Below are 12,333 nucleotides of genomic sequence, written 5' to 3'. Positions count from 1 at the left end.
GCTCCTTCCCTCCATTCCTTCATCTTGTATTCAGCACCTTTTGTTCTGTTGTAGTCACCTTCATTATCATGCAGCTTCTTTATAATCCTTGTGGTAAGCTAAAATTTGTCCCTCATCTCCCCTGCCACCCTAATATCTATGTCAAAACTCTGGCGGGCGTGCATGGTACCTTATTTGGAAAACGGGTCTTTGCAGATATGATGAAGTGAAGGATCTTGAGATAAGATAATCCTGGATCATCTGGGTGTGTCCTAAATGCCATCATAAGGTTCCTTATAAAAGAGGCAGAGGGCGATTTGACACCACATGCATACACATCACAAGCCAAGGAATTCTCAAAACTTAGAATCTTGAAGGGGCAAGGAACTGATTCTCTTCTAGAGCCTCTGGAGGAAGCATAGCTCTGGCCCTGCCTACACTTTGATTTTGGACTTCTGGCCTCTAGAACTGTGAAAGAAGGCATTTCTGCTGTTTTAAGGCATCAAACTTGTAATAATTTGTTACAATGGCATAGGAAGCTAATGCAATTCTCTTTTAACATTCTGGGCAAAATAATCGATTAGAAATGAGTTAATTTTCACAAGGCAAACATGCCGAAGTAACCAGCACCTAGATCAAGAAGTAGAACTTTACCAGGACCCCAAAAGACCCTTTTAAGCCCTCTTTAGTCATGGCCCATCCTCTCCAAGGTGTGCGCCGTTGTGACTTTTAATATTGCAGAATCACACGGTGCCTAGTCCTCTGTATCTGGATTCCTCCTCTCAACAATGCATTTGTGAGATTCATCCATGTTGTCACATGTGGTTGTAGATTTTTCATGCTCATTACTGTATAGTATTCATTGTCTCTAGATAGCATGCTTTTTAATTTCTTCTGCTGTTAATGGTTTACAAATACTATGGCTGTGAACATTCATTACATGAACACATATCTGTATTTCTATTGGGTATATAACGAGAAGGGGAATTCCTGAGTCCAGGAAGCCTCATTTCTTTCTGTACTCTAAGTTGACAACCTCATCTACATTCACTGTTTCAGTGGTCACTCATTGCTGTGACTCCTTTTTTTTTTTTTTTTTTTTCTGAGTTGGAGTCTCACTGTCGCCCAGGCTGGAGTACAGTGGTGTGATCTCGGCTCACTGCAAGCACCCCCTCCCGGGTTCATGCCATTCTCCTGCCTCAGCCTCTCGAGTAGCTGGGACTACAGGCATCTGCCACCAGGCCTGGCTAATTTTTTGTATTTTTAGTGGAGACAGGGTTTCATTGTGTTACCCAGGATGGTCTCGATCTCCTGACCTCGTGATCCACCCGCCTTGGCCTCCCAAAGTGCTGGGATTACAGGCATGAGTCACTGTGCCTGGCCTGCTGTTATTCTTACATCTTTCTGTTTTTGATCTTTCTGCTGAGGTTCAAAAGAACTGCTATCAGTAATATATTCACACCCCATCCCCCAATTTAGTGTGTTCCAATTTGAACTCAAGCTCTTATCAAAAAAAAAAAAAAGTTCGACCAGATGTGGTGGCCCATGCCTGTTATCCCAGCACTTGGGAGGCCTAGGCGGGTAGATCACTTGAGCCCAGGAGTTCGAGACCAGCCTGGTTAACATAGTGAGACCTTGTCTCTAAAAAAAAAAAAAAAAAAATAGCCAGGTATGGTGGCGTGTACCTGTACTCTCAGTTACTCAGGAGACTTAGGTAGGAGGATTGCTTCAGCCCAGGAGTTGGAGGCTGCAGTGAGCCGTGATTGCATCATTGCACTCCAGCCTGGATGACAGAGTGATACCCTGTCTCAGAAAATACCACAAAACCTCCCTTACTATGTTAATGGCAAATCGTTATCCTTAATTATGCATGTTCAAAGCAGAATCATCTTTAATTCTTTCTTTGCCTGTAAACACCAAGTCCCAGAAGGCTGTTGGGTTTCCCCACATGTTGTCTGTGTTAGTCAAGGGACATACTGTCTCGGATGACTCCCACACTATCCCCAGCCCCCAGTCTGTGTAGTCTATTATCCATCTACAAATTCTAGTTTTATCTTTCCAAAGCAAAGCTTAGATCATGACATACATCTTCTCAAAACCCATGGACATGGATGGATCCATCCATTGATTATAGGATCACGTCAAAATTCTTTATGTTGATTTTCTATGTTTTCAAAAGTTTGCCTTCAACATCATTTCTATGAGAAATTACTCATATAAGGCTTTATCAGGAGGTGTTGAATTATATAATAACATTATCTTCAATCACATTTTAATGATTCCTTGCTCAAAGGGTCTCCTCTGGGCATTTCTTGTCCTGGCTCCATGTGATTACCATTCATGGTGAGTTTACTGTGCCTAGCACACATGTAATCCTTACAACAGTTTTGTGCAGTCAATACCTGTGTTGTTATTCCCAATTTATACTTGAAGAAACCACAGCTCAGAGAGTTTGAGGTATTGTCTAATGTCATCCATCCAGAAACGTAACTGGGATTCAAACTCTGAAAGTCAAAGAACAGCTTGTCTGTTATTTACATGCTCATTACTCTTCTGGAGATGGGAGTGTTTCCTTTCCAGCTCTTCAGCTCCGTGGAGTGGTTTACTGAGGCTGGGTGTCCTCCTGGCAGAGAGCCGTGGCTCTAGGTCCTGACCTTCTGGTCTGGTCACCTCCAAAGGATGTGTGCTTTCTCCACCTTCACATTCTCTAAAGCTGAGCTCTTGCAGCTATTGCCTGGGTAAGGGGTCTTTAGTTTTCATAACACCTATCTTCGTTTTGCACCCTCCTCTGTCTCTGTTTCACTCTTCCTCCCTCTTCCTCTTCTCTTTTTCTCTTCTGCCCTCCCTCCCCACTAGGTTTCTCCCTTTTCCTCTCTTCCCTTTCCTTTTGTAAGTGTAGTGGCTCTCAACTCTTTTTAAGGTCAACCTCTGGAAGTGAAAAATATCCCTCTGATTACCTCCCTACCAGGCCTCACTTAGTGGATTAACAACAACAACGAAAAGCCAGCAAAACACTTCAGTGTAATACAGTGTCACCAAATAAGAAAATTAGGGCTGGGTTGGAGAGGTTAGGTATAATTTGCTTTAGCAATATAAGAATGATTCATGTGTGAATCACCATGCATACATTTATTGGAGTTTAGTGATGAGGAAATTATGGGCCAGAATATACTGTTGATATAAATTTGCATCATTTTACATGGTATAATTAACCAAATAACACACAAGAAATTAAAAGCAGGCTGATGAAGCTGAAAGAGTAGTCATTTATAGTAGGGATTGCCAAACCGTGACCAATTCAAGGCTACAATGATAGATGATTCTTATGTCCTTCTTGAAAATTGCAACCATCCTAGCTGTATAACAGGACTTTTGCAGTTTCCCGATGTTATCTACTTGCCAAACTTTAGAAAAGTGACTTGGAGTCTTTAGGAAACTCTACCAGGACATGACTTTTAGGTTAAATTTCAGCAAATACCAATTAACATCTTCCTTCAACTCAACTCTTCTCTTCACAAGCAGCAGCAACTCATGTGAGATATTTAACTAACAGATACCCTATTATGAAGGAAAAATTCAATTTAAAAACCCCACAGACTACCAGCCACTGCCATTTGACGACCAAAATGCAATTAAGCTTAATGGTTTAATGTTATTACCCTAAAAATTTTATTATGCTTTAATAAACCCCTGGTAAACCTCATGTTATCCTCCATTTAACATTAACTCAATTGGAACAGGGAGGCAAATTACACCTTAGGTAAAAATGTAGGAGATTTCTGTGTCTTTGTCTATACTTTTAAATGACTAACTTTCTTAAATTTCTAAATGTGGCAGTTTTACTTACAGTATTATTACGACAACTCAATTGGATAATTATTAAGTGCATTTACTCATAAAATACACAATAAGACTGGTATGATTTGATCCCCAAATCTATTTTCACATCTCACTTGTGTTCTGAACTTGTGAATTTCTGTCTCCTGTAAGTTTAGGATGTGAGTCAGTGAACAGTTAAAAGAGCTTGGACTCTAGAGCTGGATTGCTTGGGTTTGAATTCCGGTGGCAACACTTTCTAGCTGATCTTTGACAGGTACATTCTCTGCTTCAGTGTCCTGAAATAATACTACTCATCACAAAGGGGTATTAGGAAGATTGAGTTAATATTTGAAAAGCATATAGTGCCTGACACATAGTGAGTACTGAATATATGTTTATAAAATGAAGTGGATAAACTGTTCCTCCTATAAATGGGGCTCAGGAATTCTGGAGTATCAGGCATTTGTTTAATTTATTATAATTACATCTTCATTTGTATTTTTAATATGTCTTAGGATCATTTCACAAGGAAGATAATTTTCACCTGTTTATTTTACTACTTTTGAGAAGGTACCCAGCAGAGTCAGGAAGTAGCCACAGAGAATATGTTCTTTAGTTAGGTAATGAAATATTACCGTTTAAACAGTGATGTGTTACTGGAAGTCCTAGCGAGTATAACAAGGCAAAAACAAACAAAAAACAAAAGGCATACAAATTGGAAAGGAAAATGTAAAGTCACTTTTAGTTGCAGATTACATGACTGTCTATGTAAAATAATACATATAAAATAATATATATGAAAAAAGCTTCTGGAACTTATAACTGAGTTCAGTTAAATTTCAGGATACAAGATCAATCTACAAAAATTATTGTATTTTTATATACTAGCAATGAGCAATTATGATTTGAAAATTTTAAAAACAGTACCATCTATAATAGCACCAAAAAAAGAAAACATTTAGGTATAAATTTAACAAACTATGTGCAGGATCTACATGTTTAAAATTATGAAATACTAGTGAAAAAAAATCAATGGCGACCTAAGTAAGTGGAGAGATATTCCATATTCTTTTTTTTTTTTTTTTTTTTTTTTTTTTTTTTGAGGCAGAGTGTTGCTCTGTCACCCACGCTGCAGTGCAGTCATGTGATCTTGGCTCACTGCAGCCTCTACCTCCAAGATTCAAGTGATGCTTGTGCCTCAGCCTCCCAAGTAGCTGGGATTATAGGCATGTGCCACCACACCTGGCTAATTTTTGTATTTTTAGTAGAGACAGGGTTTCACCACGTTGGCCAGGCTGGTCTTGAACTCCTGGCCTCAAGTGATTCGCCTGCTTCGGCCTCCCAAAATGTTGAGATTACAGGTGAGATATTCTATATTCATGGATTGAAAGACTCAGTGTTGTTAAGATGTCAGTTCTCTCTAAAGTGATTTTTTAGATGCAACACAATTACAATCAAAATCCCAGGATTTTTTTGTAGCTATCAATTGATAGATATCAACAGCCAGCTGATTCTCAAATTTACACAGGAAAGCAAAGAGAACAACTACAACAGCCAAAACACATTTGAAAACAGAATAGAGTTGACCTACCTGATTTCAGTAGCTACCGTAAAGCTCCAGCAGTCAAAACAGTGTTGTATTGACAAAGGATAAACACATAGATTTCATGAAATAGAGAATCCAGAAATAGACCCACCAAAGTATAGCAAGTTAATGCTGAAAATGCAGAGGCAATTCAATGGAGAAAGGACAGTTTTTACAACAAATATGAACCTTGACCCATGCCTCACACCATATACAAAAATCAGCTCTAAATGGTTCATAGACTTAAATTTAATGTAAAACTATAAAACTTCTAGAAGAACCCATAAAAGAAAACTTTTGTGATCTTGGGTTATGCAAATATTTTTTTTCAATACCACACCAGAAGCACAATCCATTAAAGAAAAAGTGGATGAACTGGACTTAATTAGATTTAAATACTCTTCTCTTGTAAAGACACACTTAAGAGAATGAAAAGACAAGTCATAATCTGACAGTATCTGCAAATTGCATATCTGACAGAGGAACAATATTTAGAAAATATAAAGAACATTCAAACCTCAACAGTAAGAAAACAAACTCAGCAATAATTTTTAAATGGGCAAAAGCATTGAGTACTTAACCAAATAAGATATACAGATAGCAAATAAGCACATGAAAAGATGCTGAACCTCATTAGTCATTAGGGAAATATGAATTAAAACCATAACGAGATACCATTACATACCTATTAGACTGGCTTTAGAAGAAAAACTGACAGTACCAAGTGCTCACAAAGATGTTGGACAGTTGAGATGCTCCTCATGCTTTGCTGGTGGGAATGCAAAATGTTTCAGTCACTTTGGGAGAGCTTGGCGTATTCTTATTAAGGTAAACATACCCTTACCTATGACCCAGTAATCCTACTCTTAGGTCTTTACTCAAGACAAATGAAAGCATATGTCTATATAAAGACTTGTATATGAATAGCAACTTTATTCAAAATTGCCCAACCTGGAGACAACCCAAATGTCCTCAAACCTGTGGGTGGACATCTGTGCCTGAATCTCACATGCATTTTGCTAAGTCAAAGAAGTCAAACCCAAAAGGCTACATACTGTATGGTTCCATTTGTATGACAATCTGGGAAAGGTAAAATTTTAGGAACAATAAATAGATCAGTGGTTGCCAGGGGCTGGGATTTGGGGTGCGGGGAAGACTAACCTCAAAAGGAGAGCATGACAGAGATTTTGGGAGTGAAGGATCCATTTTGTATCATGACTATGCTGGTATATATGCATTTTTCAAAACCCATTAGACTGTACATCAGAGACAAAGAGAATGAAGTTTGCTGTATGACAATTAAAAAGTAAATTTAGAAAAGAATAGAAATGTCTTAGAGCAAGTCACTTATTTGAATTTGAAATAGAAAAAGGCCAGCCTTTTTCTAAGTTACTATACCGTATTACTGTATTTTAAAATTATACCAGTAAGCACCTTTCAGTATTCTTTATAGCATCCAGAAATGGATCTGTTCCTGCTTAGGTGTTCAGAGGTAATAAATATACCTTACTTTGCTTGCACCATTTATTTTAAATATCTAGGCTGGGCACAGTGGCTCATGCTTGTTATCCCAGCACTTTGGGAGGCTGAGGCGGGCAGATTGCCTGAGGTCAGGAGTTCAAGACCAGCCTGGCCAACATGGCGAAACCCTGTCTCTACTAAAAATACAAAAATTAGCTGGATGGATTAGCAGTTGCACACCTGTAATCCCAGCTACTTGGGAGGCTAAGGTAGGAGAATCACTTGAACCCGGGAGGTGGAGGTTGCAGTGAGCTGAGATCGTGCCACTGTACTCCAGCCTGGGAGATAGAGTGAGACTCCATCTCAAAAAAAAAAAAAAAGAAAAAAAAAATTTAGTTTCTCTCTTAATCTGAAAACTTTCTGCAGTGTTTTTATTTCATTTTAGCATCTAATTCCACATGTCAGTTCTCCGGAAAAATTTATCCCCTCCTTTCATTACTTTAACTTAGCTAGTATTTTTCTTTGCATGTCTCTTATTTTTCATCAGTAAGTGTTTTATTTGGTTTCTTCCAGTCCCACATAATGCAGCTTCTTGATTTTAAAGCAATGTGATTGACTGCTGAGTGGCTGGCACCTGTGGGAGGAGGAAGCCGTGTGGGTGCAGGAGGCAGCTGGGCTGTGTGGGTAGGATGCAGTGACTCACTTTTGTCATGTGTTGATTTTTGATGCAGAAACGTTAAGGACCCCAAAAGAAAACTCTTTATTTGTATTAAAGAGTCCTTAAGTCATTTTTAGCCTCGAGGGGGGAAAAAACCTTCTGAAGTTCCTTTGACCTGTCTTCCCATTTCATAAACTTCTTCTGTATCTTTTACCTCAGTTTCATCTGATTGATTTCTCATTCACCAAAGTTTAATGCTAATTTCATGCCCATTAGACAAGATGGACTCTGCACCAAACAGCTTCTCAAGCGTCTGCGGTAATTTTATGTGCTGCACTTTGGTTTTATATTCTGTCACACAGGTCTTGAATATTGTTCATTTTATATTTTGATAGGTTCCTAAATTGTGAAAGTAATCAATGTTCATAATAGAAATTGTGGGAAATATAGAAGGTATAAAATAGAAAAATAAAATAATCCATAATCCCTATAACACAGCTATTACCCACAAAAGTTGGTGTACAACTTTTCAGGTATTTTTTATGCACATGGATATATACATAGAATGTAAACATCATAATGCACTCATTATAATGTATACATTGTATTTTTAATGTATATGCTATACATGGCAGTATGTATATTTTACTTTTTATTTTTACTTAATATAGTTTGAATTTATCCCCTGTTGCTAAGTATTCTTCTACATTTTTCTTTTTCTTTGGTTACATGAAATCCCATTATTTGAAATTATGATATACATATATATATCTCATGATTACATATATACACATACACACATGCATATATAACCATTTTCTTACTGATAGGTATTTAGATATTTTCCATTATTTTATCATAAAAAATAATTTTTCAATGGACAGACAGGTAAATCTGTTTTCACATTTATAATAATCTTCTCAGAGTAAATTCCAAGGAATGGAATTATTGGGTCAGAGTGTACATAATTTTTAGGATTTAAGCCTCCTAGAAAGTTTGCACTTGGCTGGGGTGTGGTGGCTCATGCGTCTAATCCCAGCACTTTAGGTGGCTGAGGCAGAAGGATTGCTTGAGGTCAGGAGTTTGAGACCAGCCTGCGCAGCATAGTGACACCTGTGTTTACAAAAAAGTTTTAAAAATTAGCCAGGCATGGTGGCACACACCTGTAGTCCCAGCTACTCAGGAAGCTGAGGCCGAAGGATCGCTTGAGCCCAGGATTTTGAGGCTGTGCATATACAGTGAGCTATGATTTTGTCACTGCACTCTAGTCTGGGCAACAAACTGAGAACTGTCTGCCTTTAAAAAAAAAGAAAAAGGAAAAAAAAGAAAGAAGAAAGTTTACACTTCCCACAGCATAAAAGAGTGTCATTTCTCTGCATTTTCATTGACTTCTTTACTTTGCTCACTTAGGCAAAACATTGGCATTTTATAGTTGGTTTAATGTGCATTTATTAGAAGCAAGATGAAGAATAATTTCTCATATGTTTATTTACCATTTTAAATTTCTGTGAATTTGCTTGCTGATGTCTATAGTGTGATTGTCTAACGTAATGTTTTTATCATTGCTGAGTTATTTTAAATTGATCATAAGAGATGATTTATAAAGATATTAACCTTTCATCTCTCAAATATTACATATATTTTTTAACAAATTATCTCCTTTTAAATTTGTTATATATTAACATTTTCGTCCTAATTATGAATGGCTTCTGTTTTATATTTCCGAAATGTTTATTGCAATTACAAAGGAAGCTCTTTGTTTTCTTAATAGTTTTCCATCTTGATGCCTTACTAAATTGTATTATTACTTCTAATAGCTATTCAGCTAAGTCTGTTGGGGTATTTGGTTGACATCCACAACATCTGCAAATAGAGATAATTGTGTGTTTTATTTTCTAGAATTATATCTTCTTACTTTCTAGAAATCTTATTGCAGTGGCTGGGATTTTTCAAAAAGCCATTATATAATAAGTAGTGGCAATAGCTGACAGCCTTTGTTTCTGATTTTCATGAGAATACCTAAATGCACAAAGTTGGAAGTTGTTATGAAATGTGTATTGTTCTCTATGTTATGGAAATGCCCTTATATTTTTAATTTGCAGTTATTTTTTAATTTTAAAGTTTTATTCTTCTTAGAGCTAGAGGTCTTGCTGTGTTGCCCAGGCTGGCCTCAAACTCCTGGCCTCAGGCGGTATTCTCACCTCAGCCTCCTGAGTAGCTGAGATTACAGGTGTGTGCCACTATGCCCAGCTCAGCAATTATTTTTTAATGATAAATGGATTGAGAATTTTAATTAATGCACTTGGAACATATTCGAGATGCTGATGACTTTTTTCCATTGAGCTATCCTTGCATCCCCCAAATAAATTTTAAACTCACGATCTTGGTCTTGTAACACTTGATACATTTTGTTAGTTTTTCTTTCATATTTTTGTTTATAGCCATAAAGGAGTTTTAGACTAATCTAAGTTTCATTTTTGTGACATTGTCAATTTTTGATATCAAATTTCTACTACCTTGTTACTGGTCATCTTTGAGCCTTGGATGGATTTGCATCTGTGGTTATATTCCCCTTAGTTATATTTTCTATACCTTTCTTCTCTCTTTTTTTCTTGATTATACTTACCAGGGACTTACTAGATATTAGTTATTTAACTCTAAAACCCAATTCTGGATTAACTAATAAGCTTACCTATTTATTTATTTAAGTCTCATTTTACATGTGTTACTGCTATTTTTTATGAATCTGCTTTTTAAAAAAAAAGTTTTCTTATTTGAAACCTTAATTAACTTGTTTTAATGTTGAAATTTATGAGAGAGCAGTAGCCCCTGCTTCCCACCATCACAAATTCTCTTCAGTTTCCAGTAATCATGTGATCTTCTTCTTTAAAAAAAATGCAGGTTTGGGCCAGGCGTGGTGGCTCACACCTGTAATCCCAGCATTTTGGAAAGCTGAGGCAGGAGGATTATTTGAGGCCAGGAGTTTGAGTTCCACCTGGGAAACATAGGAAGACCCTGTCTCTAAACAAATTTTTTAACTAGCTGGGCATGATGCCTCATGCCTGTAGTCCCAGTTACTAGGGGGCTGAGGTGGGAGGATCATTTAAGCCTAGGAGTTCAAGGCTTCAGTGAGCCACGATCATGCCACTGCACTCCAGTCTGGGTGACAGAGCAAGACTTTGTCTCTTAAAAACAGAAAAAGGAGGTTTGTTACATTTTATAAAACCGCTTCCAGGTAGAGCTGCAAATTAAAAATTCAGTGATAAGTGAAGAGGGAAAATCCCTATCATTTCCTTATTTCCTCTTTTGAGTACTAAGATAATTGAAACCAAAATTTGCTGATTGGGCATTATTTAGGTGTCATCCTTTGGGGGACTTTGTTTTCTGTTTGCAGATATTGCGGTGGTGGAGATGAGCGATGCCTTCCGGCAACCGTCCTTGTTTTACCACCTTGGGGTGAGAGAAAGTTTCAGCATGGCCAACAACATCATCCTCTACTGTGATACTAACTCGGACTCTCTGCAGTCGCTGAAGGTACCTCCCTTGTTTACTGAATGTTTCATTTTAGCATCAGCATTTCAGGGATACCGGTTTGTCATCCAAACATTTTAAGTAGCTTTTATTTGTGAAAGGCGTTTATATGTGTGGTCAGTATGCACCAATTACTAGTCAAATTAGGAGGTTTATTGAGAATTCACTGTAGAAATTTGATGACACGAGTAGGAAAAAAGTTCACATTGAGTTCTGAGTTTCACTTATGGTTGTAACGGAGGAGACTGTGTTAATAGGAAGTCATCAACACAGACGTGGAGAAGGGAGATTGCATAAGGTATGGTCAAACCTTCATGCTCTGTCACTTTTGGGAGCTTCCTGGTGCCCACCGGTCTCCTAACTAAAAGTACACTTCCTCCTTGAAAGTGCTCTGAGAAATTCTCTCTGAGTATACCAAAATAGTTGGCATCCTCTTTCACTAGGGTGTGATTTAAACTAAGATGGAAGAAAAGGAAGAGAAACTTACTGTGTTTGTCTACAAAATTCAACCTGTCTTAATGTCATTCTCTCCAGTAATAGGAACTTACTGCTATAAAGGCATTTCCTCCGTCCAAAAAAGTTTGCCTAAAATGCTTTTTGCAAGGCCAAGTGATTTTACACTGTATGATTCTTTGAAAAGCATCCCACAGTTCAGTGAAACGCATGCTGTGCTTGCCATCATCCATTTCTTTTGTGAAACTTCCAGCTAGCTTCATGTGGCTTTTTCTCAGCTCTGTCTTCCAGTTCCCAAATCTGAGCCAACCTTGCGACATTGAGCTCTAGAATCCTGAGCCATATTACTAATGACTTAGCAATTGTTCTATGAGTATCTCTAACCCATATTTCATGCAAAAAAATGTCAATAGCATTTTGCATTCTGAGTATTTAAAGCATGTGTGACTTTCTTTGAGAAATCTGCAGAACTTCATTGAGCAAATGTACCTACGACATGCCAGGCATTGTGCTGGTGATTGACAGGCATATCCCTTTCCAGAATACTCTGAAACAGTTCTAAGAGATTTGCCCCTATTGTCCTAAGTCTGTTTTTTGTCCTAGAGCAATCCTTGACCTGGAGCAATCCTTAAGCCCCTCCTTAATTTGCCTCCAGATTTACCTCTTTAATTAATACATCATAAAATGTTGTAACTCATTTTTAATTAGACATTTTGATTTGCTGCTATTTGTAACACATATTAGCATTTGATGAAGGAATTAGATTATTTGATTTAGCTCTTTTCATTTTTCTTTGAATTAAGTTTATGTATGTATTTTTTTATTTCGGGTCTCACTCTGTCACCCA

At 37.5% G+C, this 12,333-nt stretch overlaps 1 protein-coding gene across 3 annotated transcripts in view; it reads left to right on the top strand.

Annotated features, from left to right (window-relative positions):
• MAP3K5 (mitogen-activated protein kinase kinase kinase 5) overlaps positions 1 to 12,333 on the top strand; it is a 242,746-nt gene that overhangs the window by 67,774 nt on the left and 162,639 nt on the right. For 2 of the 3 annotated variants that reach the window (XM_073022499.1, XM_073022497.1), the window contains exon 2: positions 10,897 to 11,036. The exons of the other annotated variant lie outside the window; for it this stretch is intronic. In XM_073022499.1, coding sequence (XP_072878600.1) covers positions 10,897 to 11,036 — 140 coding nt within the window. The remainder of the gene's footprint in view (positions 1 to 10,896; positions 11,037 to 12,333) is intronic. 3 annotated transcript variants of the gene reach the window in all.

The sequence above is a fragment of the Chlorocebus sabaeus genome, chromosome 13 (assembly GCF_047675955.1).
Source record: "Chlorocebus sabaeus isolate Y175 chromosome 13, mChlSab1.0.hap1, whole genome shotgun sequence".
Lineage (NCBI taxonomy): Eukaryota > Metazoa > Chordata > Mammalia > Primates > Cercopithecidae > Chlorocebus > Chlorocebus sabaeus.
The sequence above is the reverse complement of the archived record's forward strand: the minus strand, read 5'-3'. Positions and strand labels throughout refer to the sequence as shown.